Raw genomic sequence first — 24,662 nt, 5'->3', positions numbered from 1 at the left:
CACCAGGCCACAGTCAGAGAGAGCAGCACCTCCGTAAAAAAACATCTTTATTCATTTCCAGAAGGAAAGCAGCTCATAGATCCGTCACACTGCATCTGACTCTGACAGTATGTCAGTGTTCATCATCTCACACACACACACACACACACACACACACACACACACACACACACACACACACACACACACACACACACACACACACACACACACACACACACACACACACACACACACACAGCTTTCTTTAAAATCATCTGTATTGCTGCAGAGACTAAGAGGAGAGCTCTGACAAACCAGAAAAACCCAGAAACTTTGTTAATGACGGATTCTTCGTCTTCTTCTTCGTCAGAAACACAAAATATTTTCTCAGGATCGATTCAGTCTTTCCGTGGACACACACACGTCACACAACAAAACCAGAAAACAAAAACTGACGGAGCTGCAGGTCAGTAACAACTTCTTAAAATTATTTCTGATGGAAAAAAGAAAAAGATGAAGGCAATGAGCAGCCGTCCAGTCATGGAAAACAGCTGATGTCCAATGACCTCTGTCCAGAAAAAAAAGGTTTGAATTTCTACTGATGAAGTCAATAAAGCAGCTAAAGAAACTCAGAAACTTCCTACAGCAACAGATGTTCTCACAAAGAGTCTGTCAGTTCCCCTGCAGAGACTGAACCACAACGCTGGTTCCCTAACTCAGGAGGTCATGAAGGAGTCAGCGTAAAGCTCACTCAGCGTTAAACTGACTCAGCGTTAAACTGACTCAGCGTTAAACTGACTCAGCGTTAAACTGACTCAGCGTTAAACTGACTCGGCCTTAAACTGACTCGGCCTTAAACTGACTCAGGGTTAAACTGACTCAGTCTTAAACTGACTCAGTCTTAAACTGACTCAGTCTTAAACTGACTCAGCGTTAAACTGACTCAGCGTTAAACTGACTCAGCGTTAAACTGACTCAGCGTTAAACTGACTCGGCCTTAAACTGACTCGGCCTTAAAATGACTCAGGGTTAAACTGACTCAGTCTTAAACTGACTCAGTCTTAAACTGACTCAGCGTTAAACTGACTCTGTGTTAAACTGACTCAGTCTTAAACTGACTCAGTGTTAAACTGACTCTGTGTTAAACTGACTCAGTCTTAAACTGACAGACTTCTCTGGCTCTAATGCTTCTTTTTGGACCCTGGACAGATCAAAACCTTTGATACCTGAACTTAATTTGAGGACAGTTTTTCAAAGATCCAGATTTTGTGGTCATGAGATTATTGTTTGTTGGAATTTTGGAGAAACTTGTTTTAAAATTCAGCCTGAAATCAAAAACCCAGGTGTCCAATCTAAAACCCAACACTAACGTCCTCAGGTACCCGCGCTCTTCTGAAGTCTGTGGTCTTTAAAAATAATGGATTGATTTGAGAGCAGCGATCACTCCCAGTCTGCGCCTCTTGGTGAACTAATTTGATTAAATTTAAAAAATTAAAAAACAAGCTCTTAAACAATCACAGGTTATTACGTTTTCATCACCCCTCTGCTGTTTCCTCAAGACCCCGTTTTTACGACCACGTTTTGACCGGGAAAAAAAAACAGCTAAATAAAATTCTGCGCTGAGATGCTGCAGTTTGCATGCCAGGCCTGTAGGTGGCGATATGACTGTAGAGTCTTTGGGTAGAGGAAGAGGTGGGCTGGTCCTCTGGTGTTCACGTTGGACGTGTCTTTACTGACCACAGAGTGAAGCTACAGATGCTCCTTTATAAAGGTCAGTCAGCAGATTCGGCTGTTTTCATGTTTTTGGGACAGAAAAAAAACGCAATTTCATGTAAACAAGAGCCACGACACGACAGTTCGTGTTTCACCATGAAACTGTTGTCATGTGAACGGGTCCTAAGGGCCCGTTCCTCCTCCCTTCACGAACCAAAATGTCTCTGTCCCTTTCAAAAGATGTTTCTATCACTGCTGTCGTTGCGTCCTTTAGGTTGTTGTTGCCGTTTACCAATTTATCCACCAGGGGGCGCAGCCCAGCGCCAATTTATGGGAACAATAAACTCAAAAACAACACAGGTTGTGGAGGAGACATTGCTAGTGGACCTCTAACAGAAAAGACAAAGATGGAGGCAGCGTTGCAGGAGGTGGTGGTCGATGAGGTCATCAAATACACATCATGACCCCGCCTCCTTCTGCTGATTGGCTGGGGTCTGTTAGCTTCATGGAAACGTGCAGAAACACAGAGGAAACAAACGCAGAGCGCAGACAGAAGGCTCTGTCTGACCCTGGATCTGTATTTCACGCTCCACCAACCGCTTCCTTCTGATTGGCCAGCCCTCTGGAGGAGGGGGCGGGGCTATCGGCAGATGGGGTGGAGCAGTTTGAGCAGCTAAACTACGTCACGTTGATCCGTTTTATTTTGAAAGACGGATACAGACTGTGACCGCGTCAGAGAGGGATGACTGGATTGTCACAGAGTTCGCAGGGACGGCGCCGTTTGAGTCTTTCTCTCGCTGTGAAGCAGGATCGACCAAACTCTTCACTTTAAACACAAATTAATGCAAAACAGGATAAAAAACTTTTTTAAAAAGAGGCCAACTTTAAACCTGGGCTCAGACTGATTCCCTTTGACTCTGAATGAAGCACAACGCGTTCACGGGTCTCTGCTGTGATTGGCTGTGGCTCTCAGTCCACCTGATCCAAAGACCGACCCGGGACCCCATCACAGAACAAACCCACAGACCTCCATAGACTCCCTCTCCAAGCTGATATCTAACACTGAAGATATGCTGACCCTTTCCATCTCTCATCAAAAATACAGATGGGCATGTAGTGTCTATAGAACATCATCATCATCATCATCATCATCATCATCATCATCATCATCATCATCACCATCTCTGTAAACGTCAGACTCTTTGAAAAGAGAAGCACAGTCAGGTCAAAGTGGATCTCAGACATGAAGCTGGGTGAAACACTGATGTGGCGTCTGATGTGAAATAAATAGGGATAAGTTAAACGGTCTGTACATCATGGACAAAGCTCTCAGTGGTTAAAAAAACAGGACGAACTGAAGGAGAAGCTGGTTCTGCTGAGTGTTGGTGCCGTCTGTTCCCCTCAGGATGGTTCAGTCCTGCTCCACCAACAGTGGTTGTAGTGAACTGTCCCCACCTGCTGGACGGGTTCAGTAGTGCATTCTCTCCCTCTGTGAAACAGAGAAGAGACGAGGACTCCGTTTCCCAGGTTTCCCCAAGTCCGGGAGGAGTCAGAGTCCGTGGATCCCGGGCTGGATGGACGTGGTGTGGAGCTGAGAGGACCTCAGCCTGGACTGACCGAAGTGTCAGCGTAGATCTACAGCTGCTCCACCGGGGCTCCTTCTTCTTTGGGTGGAGGCTCCAGGTGGATGGGGGTGACGCCGGCTGGTTTCTTCACTCTGTCATGGAGGAGGAAGAGCAGAGGACAGGGCTGAGAAAGTGAAGGAGGGAAACTTTTACTGTGTTCCCTGTGGGTGGAGACTCTTCAGGGTGTTTGATGGTCGTTTGGGTTTAGGGCGCCAACCCTCGGGCTGCCAACCCTCGGGCTGCCAACCCTCGGGCTGCCAACCCTCGGGCTGCCAACCCTCGGGCTGCCAACCCTCGGGCTGCCAACCCTCGGGCTGCCAACCCTGGTTTAACCTGACCTGCCGACCTGTCACGGCCTCTCCCTCTGTTTCCTCCTCTTTCCAGCAGCTGCCGTCTCTGACAAAGGCTGAAAAACGCCTGAAAGGAAAATATCAACGATGCTCGTTCCTCAAAGTCTCCTTTTATCTTTCTAACCTGGAGCCGTGTTGGCCTCGGGCTGAATCCCAGTCCATCAGTCAGAGGAAACAGCTTTTGGGTTTTACTCCTAAAAACTGTTTTTTGTGTTTAATCTGTGGGATACTCTCCAATCATCACAGAAAGGAACAAACTACCATTGTTGGCCTCCCCCTTCGTCAGGTGGTGGGTGTGAGTGGGAGTAAACAGCTGTGGGTGTTGGTGAGTGACGCTGACGGCAGATCAGAGCTGCTCAGAGATGACTGGACTAACCCTGACTCTGACCCTGACTCTGACCCTGACTCTGACCTTGACTCTGACCCTGACTCTGACTCTGTTTCTGACTCTGTCCCTGACGCTGACTCTGACCCTGACTCTGACTGTGACTCTGACTCTGACCCTGACCCTGACCCTGACCCTGACTCTGACTCTGTTTCTGACTCTGACTCTGACTGTGACTCTGACCCTGACTATGACCCTGACCCTGACTCTGTTTCTGACTCTGTTTCTGACTCTGTTTCTGACTCTGACCCTGACTCTGACTCTGACTCTGACCCTGACTCCGAGTCCGTCCCTGACTCTGACCCTGCCCCTGGAGGACAGAGGACAGAGGGAGCAGGAGGGTCCGAGGAGCTGAGGGAGGTGTGTCTGTTTTTAACGTCATGTTTTTAAGAAAAAGGTTTTTCCATTGAACTTTGGAGATAAACTGAAATATGGAAACTTCTGAAAAACCTCATGACAGAGTGAAAACGATCAAACTCAGAGGTTTTCAGACATGTCTGTGTTTCCATCACCGTTTTAGTGCGATACTAAGATTTAAGTGCAGTTGATGGTGTAATGGAAACGTGAGGAGTGTGGACGAAGCCTCCTCTCTGAACAGTCTGAACAAACTCTGAGCTGCTGGTCCGGTGTCTTCAGAGGAGAGCAGGTCTTAAAACAAACTTTGGGATGCAGCCAAAAACCAGGAGCAGTTTTCTCAGGGTCAGGGTTAGCAGCCGGCGTTTCACTCACGAGTAAGGAGAGATGGGCACAGCCACCACCAGGACGTGATTCCTCTTCCTGAAGAGCCGCCAGAGGCCTCTGTGGTACCCTCGAACATCCAGGTCCCAGACGTGGAGGCACTGGAGAGGAGCAGGAAGGAGGGTCAGAAACACGTGCTCTTTAGATTACCGTAACTCCTCAAATATTTGGGCAAGAGGAAACTCAAATGGCCCCTGAAGAAGAAAAGTCAAGCTTCACGGTGGAGGAATCACTGAGCATCTTTTGTCCAATCACAGGCTGTCAGAGTTTTTTCTGCAGCGTTTTTTTGAGGCTCATGCAGAAAACAAACCCCTCACAGAAAAGTCAGAGTGAATAAAAACTGAGGATTCACGATAATCTGACGGTTAGTGACGAGCTCCGTCCCACAGACACCAGCTGGATCCTGGAGGAGAGGCCTCCACATCGCAGCGCGGACATTTACACGTTTCCTGTTCCACTTCCTGCTTAGCGTACCTTAGCCAGCTCCGTCCACGTGGACGTGTCGCTCTCCGTCTCCATCTTAATAAACATGACGTAGCTTTTCCCCTCAGAGTCCGGCAGGAAGGAGTCCTCACACGGGTTCTTAGTGTGGTCCAGAACCTCTGCCTCCCTGGAGGTTACACACACACACACACACACACACACACACACACACACACACACACACACACACACACACACACAGACACACACACAGACACACACACACACACACAGGAACACACACACACACACACACACACACACACACACACACACACACAGACACACACACACACACACATACACACACACAGGAACACACACACACACACACACACACACACACACACACACACACACACACACACACACACACACACACACACACACACACACACACACACACACACACACACACACAGGTTAAAACAGGAAGGCAGATCTCTGATCCTCTTTGGTGACGGTGACTGAGGTCGACTCACTGCAGCAGGTTTTGGATCTCCCCTTCGTAGGCGTCTTTCTTTAAGCTGAGGAGAGAGCGACAGGCTGGGCTGATGAACGACTCTTCACACTCTGAACCAAAGCTTTGGTGTTTAGGATAAACTGAGAATCTGAAAACCAACAAACCTGTCCACATTCCTCAGCTGCACGTTGGGAACCGTGTTGAACTTGTGTTTCTTGAAGTAAACCTCCTGTGAGATGAGATGACAGGTCACAAACACCCCTCATGTCAGTCTGAATTAAAGCCATCAAACAGCTACAGTTACAGTTTGTTTCTATCATTTCAGTCAAAGAGCAGATAATGTTTCAGCTGAGGAAGGGAGAAAACAAACAGATCCTGGTGCTGAATCTGCTCGTACAGCCGTGATAAAAACTGTCTTCACTCCATTAAACAGAAGGTTTCATCACTGGAAGAGCTTCAGCTTCGTAACGCAGTGTCGTATTGTCCTATCCCACAGTTTAATCTTGCTTATTCACAGGGCTTGAAGCAGGAAAAAATCCTGTGCCTGAAAGCAGGGGGGGGGGGGGTTACTGCGTTTAATATTGTTTTTATTAATAATAATAATAATAATAATAATAAAAACAACATTTAACACAGTAACACTATTTTTTTGTTCACACAAACGGTCAGTCAGCGATACAGCATAAGTACCTGTGGCCATCGCTTCTGGTAGGGTCCACAATTTTGTTGTTGGATAATTATGTTTGATATGATCAAGGCGGATGATGAAATGCTAAAGTTTACCTGAAATAGATTTAAAACCTTTTTAAATATAAATGACCGCTGTGCACACTCAAATAAAGACTACATAAATCAGGTATTCAGCTCTGAAATGGTTGTGCTCCTTAAATATGAAAATATGCAGACTATTGAAACAAAGTAATTAAAGGAGGAGCATAATATTGCATTCAATGAAAGTTGTGAAGGTTGAAGATTAATTGAAAAAATAAAAACTAAACTGAAAAAGCTTTCTAGAAACACTGTCTACTTTAATATTTATTTACAACAGTAATTTTTCACTAATAAACTAGTACCATACTTTCTGGACTACAAGTCACTTCGTAGTACTATCATACCTTTTTTGAGGTCGTATCAGTCAAAAAAATGCGTCATGAAGACGAAAATAACGTAGGCCTACATAAGTCACACTGGACCATAAGTTTCATTTATTTAGAATGATTTGGTTTGTTTACACTATTTCCAGAGTGAACTTTTTACATATAACTTTTAAAATGTTTGTTTATCAGGAGGTTTAAATACTGTTCCTACGGCTTCTCATATCTATGATCAGTTTCACTTCTCTACGTGTGCTCCTGTCTTCTCCTCCTCCCCTGCTCTAGGTGAGTGTTACTGGTGAGAACGGTGCACTGTGAGCTTAAATGAGCTCCATCTGATAAATGTCCTCACTTTTAACAAGTTACGGAATATTTGGCGCTAGATTGTGACTTAAATCCCGGAATCCGTTTACCATAGAGAGCAAATAAGACGCGAGGAAGTTTTAAAACACGTTATCAGGCGCTAAACACCGGGAGCTGTCACAGTGTCCGAGACGAAGGCTGAAGACCAGCGCGTCTGGGGCGCCTGTCAGTAGAAGACTTTGCGAAGGGACCAATGAGCAAACACTGTGTGCAGGCAGTGCTCATGGGAGTTGTAGTGTCGTAGTCTCATACTGCAATGGGTTTAGTATTTCAGATGCCGTTTCAGAAAACTACAATTAAATAATTCAACCCGCCGAAGTCGCTAGTAGGAGTGACGGTTTTACTGAAATTCGCATGGATGAAAAATACATCCATGCGCGCCCGATTGCGTGATTACAGACTCGCTGGCGGCGCAGTTTTCGAGCGGGTATCCCGATTACGTGGTAAACTTGCTCTCTGAAGCCAAGCTTCTTTGTTGTCCAAAAACATCTCTCAATATCACTGCTTCATTATAAGGGGTTGCTACGCTGCTTCTGCTCTCCGCCTCCGTCATTAATTACTCTCTTCACGAAGCACATTTATCTGACAAATTAGACGGACAGTGCCATATTGGACGATCGTTCTGCCAGTCACACTCATCATAGACCAATACGCATCAAGCCACGGTATGACGTAGCGGATTTGGGCCGCTGCTGCTTGTTTGTGAAAGAGAGGCGGGAGCTGCTCTCTGCAGCTCCCGCCTCTCTTTCCTGACTGGTTCAGTCGGAACTCGATCAAATGAAATCAACGGAGGGCAGCCAGACCGACCTGCAGGATTTCACAACCTGGCAGGTTTGTCTACGCCGGATTTCCGGCACTATGCCGGAGGTCTTCAAGCCCTGTATTCAGGTTTCTGAGCTCTTTTCTTTCTGATCTTACGTGGAAATATCCGTTCATGTTCAGACCGATGATGCCAAAGTGGTAGGAGCGGGACACGTCAGGGATGATGCACTCTCTGCCTTTCCTCTGCTCCGGCATCCGCATCCACATGTCCCAGTCCCACAGCTGCAAGACAAACAGCTGGTCAGTTTGGTAACACCTGCATTTCCCACCACTGTGAATCATTTTTACTGTTTCATCCAAAAGTATGCAGCTCTTTTCCTGACCTAACCATACTCTACATGAACACAGTCAGCTGTTTGGACCCTGGTCCCACGTCCTGGTTGGGATTTCTGCTGATGTTCAACACTTGCAGAGTTTGTTTTGTTGTTTCAGTGAGAGGTGAGAAAGTGGAGCGGAGTATTTTCTGAAAGTTGAATCGAATCGCTCGTAGTGAATAAAGCTGTGAATGCACACTCCTGCCTCACACATCAATCACGCTCCACCTGCGCCGTGCTTTGATTTTTAGGCCAGAGGACATTTCTCTGACATGCTTTCATAAAATAAGTTTGATATTGTATATTTTCCTTGACTCCACATCATTTTCTTTAGATTAATGATATCTGCATATAAAATACAAAATGTAGGGTTAGGGTTTGGTGGTAAAAATGATACGATAGACTGCGCCTCACTTCATTTTAAAACAAAACAAATTCTTCTAAAATGATTAAAAAAGTCTGAAAATCATCAACTCTTGTCTCTGGCATTTTTCTAAAGTCTACAGTTTATTTCTGCACAGCAGGAAAAAGAATATCTTTCAGACATGTTTTACTGTCCACATCACTCCAGTGACAGACTTCCTCCCGTAGTGTGGTTCAACAAACTTTGGAAGTTCATCTAGAACTTTGAAACTGTGTCATGTGACCTGTGACGACATCACTCAGACGACTCCTGAAGAGCAGAGTTGGAGGTAAGTTCAAAAACGTGCTTCTATATTTAACTTTATCCCTTTTTCAGGCGTCTGCTGAGTGTTCCTGGTTTGTGTATCAGGGTCAAACTTCAAAGAGCGTTGGTTAGAGACGAGGTGTGAGGATCGGTTTCCATAAACCTCTGAGCCACTAAGTCACCAATTTCCTGCAGAGATCAACCCATGAACGAATCATTGATAAAGTGGACTCAGTAACTGATGGACCGGGGCGTTGGGCGGGAGCTTGGAGGACGGTAAAATATTCAGCCAACCCTGACCCAGCGTGGGTCTGACTCCTTCAAACACAGAAAAGATCCATCCTGCACCTTCTCAGGCGTCGGCCACTTGGGCTCCAGCTCGTCCTTGTACAGGCTCTTCTTCAGCACCCAACCCAGGCCCGGCATGCTCTCCACCCTGTACAGCAGCGCCGGGTCCTCTGCCGTGTGCTCGTAGCCCTGAGAAACAACAGGAGGCTGTGAAATCACACAGCTTCTCCACAGAAACTCAGACTTTCCCTCCACAAACTCAGACTTTCCCTCCAGAAACTCAGACTTTCCCTCCAGAAACTCAGACTTTCCCTCCAAAAACTCAGATTCTCCTCCAGAAACTCAGACTTTCCCTCCAGAAACTCAGACTTTCCCTCCAGAAACTCAGACTTTCATCCAAAAACTCAGACATTCCCTCCAGAAACTCAGATTTTCCTCCAGAAACTCAGACTTTCCCTCCAAAAACTCAGACTTTCCCTCCAAAAACTCAGATTTTCCTCCAGAAACTCAGACTTTCCTCCAGAAACTCAGGCTTTCCCTCCAAAAACTCAGACTTTCCCTCCAGAAACTCAGATTTTCCTCCAGAAACTCAGGCTTTCCCTCCAAAAACTCAGATTTTCCTCCAGAAACTCAGGCTTTCCCTCCAAAAACTCAGATTTTCCTCCAGAAACTCAGACTTTCATCCAAAAACTCAGACTTTCCCTCCAGAAACTCAGACTTTCCCTCCAGAAACTCAGGCTTTCCCTCCAAAAACTCAGATTTTCCTCCAGAAACTCAGACTTTCCCTCCAGAAACTCAGACTTTCCCTCCAGAAACTCAGACTTTCCCTCCAAAAACTCAGATTTTCCTCCAGAAACTCAGACTTTCCCTCCAGAAACTCAGACTTTCCCTCCAGAAACTCAGACTTTCCCTCCAGAAACTAGGACTTTCTCTCCACAAACTCATAGTGCTGTCCCCAATCGCATACTGCCGAGCGCTGTACTTACCGGGAATGATGACATGATGTCGACCTCTTCTTCTTCTACATTTAATTGTGACAGTTCCCGCCAAACACCACCACTATTTGCCAGCGAATTTTCAAAGCCTTTTCAGTAGTATGTTAAACACAACTAATAACACGATCAGCGGTGTAGAGTTTATTAATGGGGGTCGGTGCAGCTGACTGAAGCTACCGAGAGAGCTACCGGGGCGCTGTGGCAGTTAAAATACATCCACAAATTAAATGTCTGAGTGGTGCTTCTGGTCATGTATTCACTGTGCAGGGTCTAACCCGCTTGTTATTATATTTACCTGGTTCACCGGGTAATGCTAGGGCCCCGGTAACTGTTAGCCAAATGAGCTTTGGCATTTGAGATAGCTGTTAGCTCAACTAGCATTAGCACAGCCCAGTGTTTCTCAACCCTGGTCCTGGGGACCCCCTGCCCTGCATGTTTTAGATGTTACCTCACTCCAGCACACCTGATTCAAATGATCAGCTCGTTATCAGGCTGGAGCAGAGCTTGATGACGAGCTGATCATTTGAATCAGGTGTGTTGGAGTCAGGAACATAAAAAACATGCAGGGCAGGGGGTCCCCAGGACCAGGATTGAGAAACACTGGCATAGCCAATCATTCGCAGAACAAAACAAACAAAAACAAGTTACACCACATACACAACGTCAACAGCTGATGGTGCTTGGTGGAAACAACACGTGTAAAAAACAACATCAATAAGTTACATTTATACATTGCTGCCAGAGGAGGAAATGAGTGCATTGAGTGTCCACAGCTGCATACTCAAAATCCAGGCTGATTTGAGTACATCATCCTGGTACTTTTGCATACTCATTTTTCGCATACTATGCATACTGGTTTTCATTTTGACGCAGTATACTCAAAATTTTGAATATTTGAGTATGGAAGTATGCGATTTGGGACGCACTATCAGACTTTCCCTCCAGAAACTCAGACTTTCCCTCCAGAAACTCAGACTTTCCCTCCAGAAACTCAGACTTTCCCTCCAGAAACTCAGACTTTCCCTCCAGAAACTCAGACTTTCCCTCCAGAAACTCAGACTTTCCCTCCAGAAACTCAGACTTTCCCTCGTTAGAGGAAACTTCAAAAACAGATGAGAGAAGGGTTGGAGACAAGACTCGTTCTTCAGACACACACACACACACACACACACACACACACACACACACACACACACACACACACACACACACACACACACACACACACACACACACACACACACACCAGTGTAGCTGCTGAAAATGCTCAGATATTCATGAGCATCTCCAGAGCTGAGGACTTTTCTGCTCCCTGCAGTCTGAACCAGACAGAGGAGTCAATGAAGGAGTCGTCAGAAGGGGAGTCAGATAAAGAGTCAGAGAGGGGAGTCAGATGAAGAGTCAGAGGATGAGTCAGAGGAGAAGTCAGAGGAGGAGTCAGATGAAGAGTCAGAGGAGGAGTCAAAAGAGAAGACAGGAGGAGACAGAGGAGGAGTCAGATGAAGAGTCAGAGGAGGAGTCAAATGAAGAGTCAGAGGAGGAGTCAGATGGAGAGTAAGGAGAAGAGTCAAAGGAGGAGTCAGAGGAGGAGTCAGATGGAGAGTCAGAAGAAGAGTCAGTTGAAGAGTCAGAGGAGGAGTCAGATTAAGAGTCAGAGGAGGAGTCAGAAGAAGAGTCAGAAGAAGAGTCAGAGGAGGAGTCAGATGAAGAGTCAGAGGAGGAGTCAGAGGAGGAGTCAAAAGAGAAGACAGGAGGAGACAGAGGAGGAGTCAGATGAAGAGTCAGAGGAGGAGTCAGATGAAGAGTCAGAGGAGGAGTCAAATGAAGAGTCAGAGTAGGAGTCAGATGAAGAGTCAGATGAAGAGTCAGAGGAGGAGTCAGAGGAGGAGTCAGAAGAAGAGTCAGAAGAAGAGTCAGAGGAGGAGTCAGATGAAGAGTCAGAGGAGGAGTCAGAGGAGGAGTCAGATGGAGAGTCAGAACAAGAGTCAAAGGAGGAGTCAGAGGAGGAGTCAGAGGAGGAGTCAAAGGAGGAGTCAAATGAAGAGTCAGATGAAGAGTCAGATGGAGAGTCATATGAAGAGTCAGAGGAGGAGTCAGATGAAGAGTCAGAGGAGGAGTCAGATGAAGAATCAGAGAAGAGTCAGATGAAGAGTCAGATGAAGAGTCAGATGAAGAATCAGATAAAGAATCAGAGAAGAGTCAGAGGAGGAGTCAGATGAAGAGTCAGATGAAGAGTCAGATGAAGAGTCAGAGGAGGAGTCAGATGCTGAGTCAGATGGAGAGTCAGAGGAGGAGTCAGAGGAGGAGTCAGAGGAGGAGTCAGATGAAGAGTCAGAGAAGGAGTCAGAGGAGGAGTCAAATGAAGAGTCAGATGAAGAGTCAGATGGAGAGTCAGATGAAGAATCAGAGAAGAGTCAGAGGAGGAGTCAGATGAAGAGTCAGATGAAGAGTCAGATGAAGAGTCAGAGGAGGAGTCAGAGGAGGAGTCAGATGCTGAGTCAGATGAAGAGTCAGAGGAGGAGTCAGATGGAGGAGTCAGATGAGGAGTCAGATGAGGAGTCAGATGATGAGTCAGATGAAGGTCAGAGGAGGAGTCAGATGAAGAGTCAGATGAAGAGTCAGATGAAGTGTCAGAGGAGGAGTCAGAGGAGGAGTCAGATGAAGAGTCAGAGGAGGAGTCAGAGGAGGAGTCAGATGATGAGTCAGATGAAGGTCAGATGATGAGTCAGATGAAGGTCAGAGGAGGAGTCAGATGAAGAGTCAAATGAAGAGTCAGATGAAGAGTCAGATGATGAGTCAGATGATGAGTCAGATGAAGAGTCAGATGATGAGTCAGATGAAGGTCAGAGGAGGAGTCAGATGAAGAGTCAGATGATGAGTCAGATGATGAGTCAGATGAAGGTCAGAGGAGGAGTCAGATGAAGAGTCAGATGAAGAGTCAGAGGAGGAGTCAGATGAAGAGTCAGATGAAGAGTCAGATGATGAGTCAGATGATGAGTCAGATGAAGGTCAGAGGAGGAGTCAGATGAAGAGTCAGATGATGAGTCAGATGATGAGTCAGATGAAGGTCAGAGGAGGAGTCAGATGAAGATACAGAGGAGGAGTCAGATGAAGAGTCAGATGAAGAGTCAGATGAAGAGTCAGATGAAGGTAAGAGGAGGAGTCAGATGAAGAGTCAGAGGAGGAGTCAGATGATGAGTCAGATGAAGGTCAGAGGAGGAGTCAGATGAAGAGTCAGAGGAGGAGTCAGAGGAGGAGTCAGATGGAGAGTCAGAAGAAGAGTCAGAGGAGGAGTCAGATGAAGTGTCAGAGGAGGAGTCAGAGGAGGAGTCAGATGGAGAGTCAGAAGAAGAGTCAGAGGAGGAGTCAGATGATGAGTCAGATGAAGGTCAGAGGAGGAGTCAGATGAAGAGTCAGAGGAGTAGTCAGAGGAGGAGCCAGAGGAGGAGTCAGATGAGGAGTCAGATGGAGAGTCAGAAGAAGAGTCAGAGGAGGAGTCAGAGGAGGAGTCAGATGGAGAGTCAGAAGAAGAGTCAGAGGAGGAGTCAGAGGAGGAGTCAGATGGAGAGTCAGAAGAAGAGTCAGAGGAGGAGTCAGATGAAGTGTCAGAGAAGGAGTCAGATGAAGAGTCAGATGCTGAGTCAGATGAAGAGTCAGATGATGAGTCAGATGAAGAGTCAGATGATGAGTCGGAGGATAGGATTTTGTCTCCTGGACACAGAGCAGGTGAAGCACTCACCTGGTCGTTCCAGGCTGATATACAGTACAGGCTGTCGTCCTGATCCAACAGGTGGATGGTTTGGCTCAGAAAACTGGGAGAAAATCATGGAGTCATCAATAAAAACACATTAAACGACACAGTCATGGACACTGATGCAGCAGCAGCTGTGTCAGAGACAGAGAGTTTGGACTCCAGTCGTGTTTTTATATCAGCTTTTCTAACTCAGAGGAGCTTCGATTCAGAGGAACAGCTAAGGTTTTCAGTTTTCAGCAGCTGATATCTGAACACCTGAGCTCAGTTCACCTGAGTGACTGGTGTGGCCCTCAGTATGAAGTGGGTCACACTGAAAACAGACGCTTTGTGTTTGTTGGGTGGAGGAAAACCTGTAACTCTCCTGTCAGGGAGCAAACTGCCAGAGACGACTGCTGTGAGCGTCTGAAGGAAGCTCACACACACTCCAGAGTCCTGACTGTCAAACTGAGCCGGGCTGAGACCTGGTCCATCTCTGAGGATCTACTGCCATCTAGTGGACATTTCATGAACGCTTCATCTCATGTCCAGACTCTCCTCCAGGATACAGGTTTGTTAGAAGAGGAAACACGTGCAGCACATTACGTCAGTGTGCGTGTGTGTGTGTGCGTGCGTGTGTGTGTGTGTGTGTGTGTGTGTGTGTGTGTGTGTGTGTGTGTGTGTGTGTGGTGAGACACACCTGAAGAAGTCGATGGAGATGTCCAGGTCTTCCTCCAGGACGATGGCAAAGTTTGCATCCTGATGAAGAGTAAAACAAAGGGCAGTGAGTTTGACTTCAGTTTGATTTTATTTTACTTCAGAACAAAACAGAGCTGGCCAACCTCCTGATCACAACCCTAAACTGTAAACTGTAAACCCTAAACTGTAAACTATAAACTGTAAACCCTAAACTGTAAACTATAAACTGTAAACCCTAAACTGTAAACTATAAACTGTATACTGTAAACTGTAAACTAGTGCTGGGCAAGTTAACGTGTTATTATCGCGTTAACCCGTCAATCTATTAACGCCGTTGAATATTTTATCGCACGTTAGTGCATGTTGCTCACATGCTTTTATTTTGTAAATGTCTGTTGCTGACCGCGCTGGAACCGGAAGTGAAAATGGTGGAAAAACACAATGAGTAACCAAAACAAGCATGGAGAAGAGGGGCAATGCCACGGAACTTAAAGGCGCTCGCCGCTTAGTGAATCAGTCCACGCGCGCGGTGTGCCAGATATTAACAAACGCAGGTAGTCTGCCAGGACGAAGAGACACGATGAGAACTAGAGCCTTATTTAGCGGTGTTTCTGTGTGAAAGCAACGCGCTGAAAATTCTCTAAATAAAGCGTGAATGCAGACTGATATCAGATTTTTTCAGTGGGAGTCCGTTTATTTGTGTTTTTGGTCAGTAAAATATGGCCCCGTTTGAGTGCAGAGGAAACCAGCAGAGGAGCAGGGAGGGGGTGTTTGGTGCGAGCGCTCTGGGCTTCTGCTGCACAAAAACACTGCTGTAGGGGTAATTTCTGCCCTAAACCTTGTGATAGGACCCAACTTGTTCCATCCTGGAGGATCACTTTAATGCCCTGACAGTGGCAATAAGCTTTAATTTAGTATTTACATTTTGTAAATTTGATTTGCACTAAAATATGTGATTTAACTATTACTGTATAACAACTACTGATTTAGTGTTTGCATGACAGATGTTATGGCACTTTCACAATGCAATTAATTATGATTAATCAGGGAAATCATGCGATTAATTACGATTAAAAGTTTCAATCGTTGCCCAGCCCTATTATAAACTGTAAACTATAACCAGTAAACAGTAAACAGTAAACTATAACCAGTAAACTGTAAACTATAGCCAGTAAACTGTAAACTATAACCAGTTAACAGTAAACAGTAAACTGTAAACAGTGAACAGTAAACTGTAAATCCTAAACTGTAAACCCTAAACTGTAAACCCTAAACTGTAAACTGTAAACTGTAAACCCTAAACAGTAAACAGCAAACTGTAAACTATAAACAGTAAACTGTAAACTGTAAACCCTAAACAGTAAACAGCAAACTGTAAACTATAACCAGTTAACAGTTAACAGTAAACTGTAAACAGTGAACAGTAAACTGTAAATCCTAAACTGTAAACCCTAAACTGTAAACCCTAAACTGTAAACTGTAAACTGTAAACCCTAAACAGTAAACAGCAAACTGTAAACTATAAACAGTAAACTGTAAACTGTAAACCCTAAACAGTAAACAGCAAACTGTAAACTATAACCAGTTAACAGTTAACAGTAAACTGTAAACAGTGAACAGTAAACTGTAAATCCTAAACTGTAAACTGTAAACTGTAAACAGTAAACTGTAAACTGTAAACTGTAAAGAAAAAACAGCCCACAGCTCAAACTGAGTAAAGATCGGACAGGAAATGTGTCTTGAGAGGGTTGGAAACAGAGAGCGTGTTGGCCTGGCTGATGATTAGAGGATAACTTAAACAGAAAAGGCGCCGTCACCTCTCAGCATTTTTCCCTTAAATCAATCTGAGAACAGACCAATTAATGAACTGAATATTTTATTTTAATCTAAACCAACGTTTGAAGTTAGACGTCCAGAAATGACGCTGACAGGACGTCCTCTGGACTCACGGACTCCAGCTCAGACGTCTACTTGACGTTTAAAAAGCCCACGTTCAAAGGTCAAAGGTCAAAGTGGGGTCATGGTCAGACGACCAAACAGTGGACCTGATCTGGACCATGTGTAGGCATCCAGAACTGGTCTTGGACTGACAGACGTGTGGTAGACTTGATCTGCACGTCCATCAGACCTGGGGTGTTTAGTGGGAATGTTTCCAGGTACCTGGCTGCAGGTGCTGCCATCTAGAGCCAGAGGAAGTGCACTTTTTTTCCACACTGAGACAGATTTCCTGAAAGTGAAGACTATTTTTCACTCTGATCAGATTTCCCTCATCCAGAAACAACCTGAAGACAGTAACAACTCCTCAGCACCACCACACCACGCTTTAAGATCCAGGTGTTTGATCCTGAAACTGTGGACGGACATCCATCCCACAGCTCAGCGTGAACCAAGTAAAGCCGCTAAAGTCTAACTGATGTTTTCTGCATGGAGCATGAGCAGAGCACTCACTGGGTGGAGGTTGAACGATGCGGTCAGACTGGCCTTGTAATGCTGCAGCAGGAAGAAGAAGAGAGAGAGGGTCAAACTCAGTAAAAGTCGTGTTTGTTGAAAAAATCCTTTTTAAATGTTGAAATCTATGAACTTCATGTCCAGCGTGGACTGTATTGGCGCTCACTTGAGAGACTCGGGCGTTCTTGATGCTGATTGGCGTGTGCTGGACTCCCTTCAGCCCAAACAGCTCCACCACATCCATGGGCTCCTGGGTTTGAGACGCAGACAGAAACGTGACCAGGGTTAAAACAGACGAGGGGACAGGAAGTCAGCGCGAGTAAAACTCTACATCACACAGACTGACCTCGTAATATCCATCTATGAAGACGGTGATCATCTGCGGGTTGACGCCGTGCGCTGACAGGAGAGACCTCAGCATCCTGGGAAAGGAAGACAGAAACGTGGGAGTTTGTTTTTGGGACAAAGGAGGATTTTTTTTCTTTCTTATATCTGGATAACTGAGTTTAATACTTTCTTCTGTCGTGACAAACGAATAAGGACAAAAAGAGGAAAGGATACCAAACTCCTCCAGTTCAGTCTGCTGATCCCACCTGTAGAGATAGTTGGGTCTGTTTCCTGCGATGACAGCCACGGGGACACTGAAGACGTTGTTGTTCACCAGCTGCAGAGGAAAAGTAAACGGTGAGTGAAACAAGCGACCTTAGAGTAAGTCGACTCTGGTGTCTCCTTCCAGCCTGTGAGTCTCTGAAGCAGGATTAAGGGTTGGATCAAGCTGTCCAGCAGCCAGGTTCAGGGTCTTACAGGGTCTGGGTTGAACTCGATGGGAGCTGGGTCTTTGCAGCTACAGATGCTGCCGTATCCCTCCACTTTGCTGCAGAAGAGCTTCCTCCTCCTGTTCAGCTCCGTGTCGGCCCAGTGGCACTCTGCCTCTGCAGGGAGACGAGACACGTCAGACACATCGTCACCTGTTACCAGAAATAAGTGTTTGGGCTGATCGTGCTCATTAGCACCATCAGCAGGACGTGTGATGTCGTGTCCCCAACACGCGTGATCAGTTTCACCTTCAGAAGCAGTGAGCTGCACCTCGGTCTTCAGCAGCACCGGGTCGCCCCACGTGGACAGAGCCGGAGACTTGGCATGTTTCTCTCCGTAAACCTGACCTGGAACCACACACACACACACACACACACACACACACACAGGAACACACACACAGGAACACACACACAGGAACACACACACAGGAACACACACACACACACACACACACACACACACACACACACACACACAGCTGAATGCATTGAGCGGTAACGGCTTGATTTGATTTACAAACTCTCCTAAAGGCTTAAATATCCACTTCCTGCTTCTCTCGGCTCTGATCCCTGTTTTTCCTCCTCACTTAAAAAAAAAAGTGGATCCACAGAAAAATGAGAGAGCGTGCAGACAGCTTGCCTCAGCAGGAAACTGTGAATGTGTTTGTTATTAAAGAGGAATCAGAGCTCAAACACACAGCTCATTTCTCTGAGTTCTCCTCTAAAACAGTCAGTCAGCTGCTTTAAGGCTCATCGTTTCATTTACCCATAATTCCAGATAAGATCACAAAACACAGACACAGCCCTGCTGCTGCTCTGCAATGAAGAAAAATCCATTTCTGGTTGAATTTGTGATAACTGACTGATAAATCAGACTTTCCTGCACCATTCTTTGGTATGTTTAAAGCAGCGTTTGTCAGGTTAAAGGAGGTAAAAGGTAAAAGGCCCTGGGCGTCCGTTAAGGAGACTTCTTGTTGTGTAAAAACTGTGACAGCTGTGTTAATAACACGTCTGTCAGCGTCGTCACACACAGGACCACAGCTCAGACTCTAACCCAGATAAACGCTCAGGGTTGGAGGTGAAGGCTCAAACATGAAGAATCAACACGAGACCAATGGAGTCGAGACTTTCTGCTCCTCTACCTCCTTTCTTCACCACCAGAGTCCACATGTCCCTCCAGCTCAGGTTGAGCGACACCTGGCTGCCCAGACTCTTGAGCAGGTTCTTTGCGGCGTCCTTCAGGTGAAACGTCCCCTCATCCTGCACAAGGACAAACACGTCAGTTTGTTTCTCATCAGCATCTGATGTCTGATTGGCCGAGGCATCGGTCGCTGACCTTTATGGTGAAGATGAGGACTCGACCCCGGGTCACCATGTTGAGGAAGAGGATCATGGCTTCGTCCTCGTGGGGGGAGTAGGTGTCGAATATCCTTTTGGCCATCACGTGACCCTGAGACAGAAAGATTCATGTGTTACTCTTAATAACAGAGAAACATAAGTTTCACAGCTGACACAGAAATAAAGAAATGTATAAGACATGACAGAAAAATGCAGGGTGACGCTCACAGTTGCCTGGTTGAGCACGATCACGTGGATGCCTCTGCCCTGCTCCCTCATATCGTCCTCCAACACCTGCAGGAGACCAGGACAAAACCCCGTCAGGACAGAGGAGCAGCTACAGAGCTCTTTCTCCAAAAACCTTTTTTTAAATCACGGTGACAGTTGGAGCAGGAAAATAATCTCCTGTGAAGTGGGATAAGACTATTTTCTGAGATTTTGAATATCTGGCACTTTAAATCATTTCTTTAACACTTAATCATCTGAGATAATAACCTCAGAACTGTTAATCTGGCGTTTAAACTGGCTTTTAAAATCCCATCAGTCAGTTTCACTCACAGTCGTGCCGTCCACTGCCACGTAGACCTTGGAGCGGCTCGAGTACACCTCAATGTCCAGGACTTTGCGTCCATTAGCCGGTCTGCGTGGTGTCTCCATGTTGGGGATCGCATCCTCTATAAAGTCCAGAAAACATTACGATGAGACAGTTAAAGTCGTTGGACTCAGACAGAAATTAACTTCAGAAAGACGGCACCTCGCTCCCTGAACTCGATCTTTAACCCAGGAGGAACAGCCCAACAACAGTTTGACTCTTTTCTCCAGAGAAACCTGATTTTAACGTCTTGATCCAGACTCAGGCTTCTGAGAATTCCTGGTGCTCAAAGTGGGTCTACATGTGTCTCATTTTTTCCACAGGGGGGCGCAAAAATCAACACAAATTAAAAGGTCACAAAGCTGATTTAAGTTACTTATTTGTTATTGATACTAAAAACTAATTCAGTGGAAATTATGTTTGATCCAGTGAGGTGAAAACCTGCTTCATGCAAAAATTCAGGACTAAATTAAAAATGTTGGTCTGCTCCATCAAAGTGGCACTGATACATTTTGGAGCAATAATTCACCCTCAATCCACTTTCTTCCACAGTTTCATTTATCACACACTTTTCCCAAAGTTAGTTTGACGACAGCGCTACAAGTTATTATTCTTTGAGATTGAAATATTTGAGCCTTGTGCAAAAGTTTTAAAGAGTAAAATCTGTAGAGGATATCAAAGCACACCTGTGAAAATTAGGATGATTTTAGCTGATCTGAATTCATAATCCTTTTGTCGTTTCATCTGATTTAAATTCCCATGGACATGGGAACAGGACCTGAACCTATTCAGTATCTTCAGGGTAAAAGTGAAGTGACCAAAAGTTTAGAGACTGACCAAAAATAAAATACAGTTGCTCACTAACTTATCAGAGTTTGAGTTCAGGCTCATGTAGAGACAACGGCAGACCTGGTCTAACGGGGTTCAGAGGGACTAAATGAAAGCTCACAGATCCACGGACGGTCTCACCGTATTCTTGAGCTGCTGCATCTTCGCTGGCGACTCGTCTCGTGTCCAGGATGAGTTTAATGTTGACAATGACGGTTATGAGCAGAAACAGCACGGCACCAGCCTGGGGAGGGAGATATGTTTTCAGCTGTGCAGATCTCTCAACATGAACACCGTGTGTGTGGGCACATATGTTCATGTGTGATATGATGCTAACAGTAGGACATGTCTTTCCTCATAAAAATTAAAGTTTTCACTATTTAAGGTCTGCAGAGAACATCAGAAAGACACTTCACAGAAAGTCAGATCCACACTGCTCCCTTCGTCCAGATGAGAGTGATCCTTGTGCAGGGTACCTGAATGTGTCACAGACAGAGCTGGAAACATGTCTTAACATGACGCAGAAGAGGGAAAATTTCACCAACAGCGCTTTGAGTTTCATGTCTTCCCAGAAAATTTGCAGAAAATGACCGGTTTGCTCGCTAAATTTAGTTGAAAAAAATCTACGCTCTTACGACTTTCAGCAAACCCTGAACAGTAACTGTTAGCATGTCATACAGCACGCTAAAATCAGAGGCTGCCCTGAACGCATCCCTCCAAAGACGGTGAGAGACTATGAACGTACATGTGGTGACTACGTATCTCATGTTTTCTGCTTTCATGTAAATTTATTTATTCTGCTACAAACTGGATTATAACTGTCACTGACCTGAACCATCCATGGAGAGGCTCACTCAGTGTGAGGCTCAGCAGAAACACTAACTCCTGTCAGACTGATCTCATCATCATCATCCTCACATGGAGCTACGGCCTGTGCTGCGCAGCCGCAGTGAAGCTGATAAACCCAGAGTGTGACCGGAGGGACACACCGTGGATCACTGAGGTGGATCAACCTGCGTCCCTCCTTCTTCTCAGAGCTTTCTGGGCGCTGTGCTCCTCTCTCCTGGATATTTATCCGTTCTGTTGAAGCCCAGAAACAGCTGAGCAGTCTTTCCTCTGTAAGTGAACTCTGAGTGTTGTTTTTGTCTTCCAGAGCACAGGGACCCTCTCAAACCACAGGCATGTTAAAGACACGCAGATATGCAGCAGGACGGCCCTCGCTCAAACAAAGCTGTAACATGCTTTGAAACACAGAGACACATGCCGATCACTGAGAAGACAAGCTGCTGGGTGTCTCCATCGCTGCTCTGTTTTTACTGTGTCATGCTGCTAAGCCGTCATGTTGCAGGTATCAAGCAGCTATCAGCATCCAGCTTACACGCTGCCTACCAAAAAGAGCACGGCTGGCTGTGGAAACACAGACAGGATCAGGCTTTACTGATCCAACCCGTACCGGACTGTACTGATCCAAACCGGACTACTTGGTGGAAACAGGTTTTTATGTCTCTCTGCTCATTTGATCCCAGGAGGAAGTGGGTTAGTGGTTGGATTGCTCATGTAGAGGGAGGGGGTCGGAGGGGTTGAACAGTCTCGGAGATGTTGTGGTGGGTTGTGTGTGTGTGTGTGTGTGTGTGTGTGTGTGTGTGTGTGTTAACTCTGTCCTGGTGGTAGTGTGGGTGGTGTTGTCAGTGAAGATGGGGTTAGAGGAGGTGCTTTGGGGCAGACACTGAGTGCAGCAGCTGGTTTATCAAACCTTTTAAAAACAGGTTGAGCTGGTTTGCCCTCAGGCCTCGTTTTTTCTCTTTAATTGTTTTTCCTCTTGCAGCCTGTGATGGTTATCGTGCGCTCCCTGACCTCTCTGTTGGTGTTTTTCCTTCTGTCCTCCTCCTCTGCGTCTCTGAGACGGACCTTGAGTTCCCCCGGCCCGGGCTTCAGTTCTGCCTGACGTCCTCCCCTGGATGCCCTCTTCCTCACGTTGATGATGTCGTTCACGTTGCTGGTTTCCAGGGCTGGTTGCTCAGGAGGAGTACACAGTTTTTCGAGTTACCACAGCGTCCATGGCTGCGGTCAGCTGTGCAGTGTGTGACCCCTCAGTGACCTCACCGTGTGGCTCTAATGAAGCGCTTTATGCTCCTTTAATGACCAAGCTAAGCTAACAGAGAGCCAGCTCTGTGTCACTGAAAACTCCACACACCTGTTTTTCCCTCTTACCTCACCTGTGTGTCCATAACTGTTGTAGTTACACTGTCCTGCAGAGTCTTTCCACTCGGATTAAAGCCAATAATAAGACGTTTATAATATATTTATAGACTGAAAAGTAAAACAGGCGTTTTTGTTGGAAAAACGTATAATCCTGAGCCGTGTGTTCACACATTGGAGATCAGAGAGGATTATTGTTTGGGAACTTCTACCTGATGTCAGCAGAAACCTGAGCCTTACCTGGCAGAACCGACGGATCGTCCTCTTGTTGGTCAGTTTGTACTTCCAGGTGAGGTACAGGCTCCGTTGTTGGCGGGGGATAAAGGGTTTGGCTCGGGGTTTGGGGTCCACGTCTCCATGCTGGACACCGGCTCAGAGCTCAGACCCTCCGCCTGCCCTCCTCCAGCTCCTCCGGCCGGGACATCCACTGCTCCACGACACCTCCGGACCACCGGCAGCCGTCACATCATCACCTGGAAACAGGAAACAAACCCAACATGCAGCAGAAATGAAGTTAGCTTCCAGCCAAGTTCAGCTAACGACAACTCCCTGAGCAAACCGCTCTGAGTTCACAGAGACCCTAACCCTAAATATTCACACTGAGATTATGTCTCTGCCGTGGAAACATGGAGTGAAACACTCACAGACTTCTCCGGAAAAAATGATTTGTCTTTAAAAATGTGCTGAAGGCAGAAAGATCCAGAAAGCCGCGTTCATCTGCCGCTACATGCTACACGCACGGTGTTTACAAACTACGTCATCAACCTTCTTCTTCGTCTGCTGTGATTGGTGCTGAGCAGACTTTATGAGGTCACTGCCCCCTTTGGCGTTACTGCGGTACTACACTAGTTACAGAGCATGTGTCTGAATAAACCTCCTTTTGTTAGTGTGGCGGAAATATAAAACCTTATTTTCAATGAGAGACAATCCGTGGACAAGAAAAATTATGCATTAACTTATTTTAATTTATTTTATTTCTGTGAGTTCTGTGTCACTTGCATGTTTGAGTGTATGTTCATAAAAACACACTGATACAGACAAATATACAAGCAAATCAAATGATTGAAGAATATGAACAACGAATGCTAATTTAATCCTGGAAACAGACTGAATGGCTGGTGTCTGAACACGGGATGTCTTTGTTTCTTAAAAATAAAAAAATAAATAAATACTTTTTTTTTTTTTAATCTAGAAAAGGGAGCCATCACTTTAAAGAACGGTTTATGGATCAGGAGGAGGTGTCCGTCCTGTTTAACAAATTTGAAAATGAATATCTGTTCTTCTTCTCTGCTTACTGAAAACTGGACTTTGTTCTTGGACTTTTCTGCATTTGAAGCGACTCAAACCTTCTCAGTCCTTCAACAGAGAAACCGATTTAACAGGTTATAGTCTGTTATCACATTACATTTAGACAATAAATCTTTGATTTGACAGGAAGATGAACACATGTAATGCCTTTTTTTTATGTCCTACTTTATTAGTAGTAAAATTTATCTATTATATCCATGTGTTTTTGACTGCATGTGTTTTGTTTTTGTTTTTTGCTTATTTTTTTAAAATCTTTTTAAAGTTGTACATTATGTCTTCAGAGACATGTCAAAGATACATTTTTGTCACCTTTGGGGCAGACAAGTCTTTCTATCTATCTATCTATCTATCTATCTGTCTATCTGTCTATCTATCTATCTATCTATCTATCTATCTATCTATCTATCTATCTATCTATCT

At 45.6% G+C, this 24,662-nt stretch overlaps 1 protein-coding gene across 1 annotated transcript; it reads right to left on the bottom strand.

Moving 5' to 3' along the window:
- Positions 1-1,597: 1,597 nt before the first annotated feature.
- On the bottom strand, positions 1,598-23,710 carry LOC141789067 (protein O-linked-mannose beta-1,2-N-acetylglucosaminyltransferase 1-like). The gene is given in 23 exon segments (XM_074668355.1): positions 1,598-3,412; positions 4,785-4,894; positions 5,268-5,403; positions 5,759-5,803; positions 5,904-5,968; positions 8,115-8,240; positions 9,348-9,476; positions 14,022-14,094; positions 14,713-14,771; positions 17,160-17,201; positions 17,326-17,409; positions 17,506-17,581; positions 17,753-17,823; positions 17,964-18,091; positions 18,224-18,322; positions 19,120-19,237; positions 19,314-19,427; positions 19,544-19,609; positions 19,874-19,989; positions 20,877-20,979; positions 23,175-23,269; positions 23,272-23,407; positions 23,579-23,710. Coding segments are annotated over 22 exon segments (1,959 nt in total). The 5' UTR covers positions 23,294-23,407; positions 23,579-23,710; the 3' UTR covers positions 1,598-3,330.
- Between the last annotated feature and the right edge of the window lie 952 nt (positions 23,711-24,662).

The sequence above is a fragment of the Halichoeres trimaculatus genome, unplaced genomic scaffold (assembly GCF_033239565.1).
Source record: "Halichoeres trimaculatus isolate MK-OKI-2021-1 unplaced genomic scaffold, fHalTri1.1 fHalTri1_scaffold_4, whole genome shotgun sequence".
In the NCBI taxonomy this organism is placed as follows: domain Eukaryota; kingdom Metazoa; phylum Chordata; class Actinopteri; order Labriformes; family Labridae; genus Halichoeres; species Halichoeres trimaculatus.
This window is presented reverse-complemented; position numbering and strand designations above follow the sequence as displayed.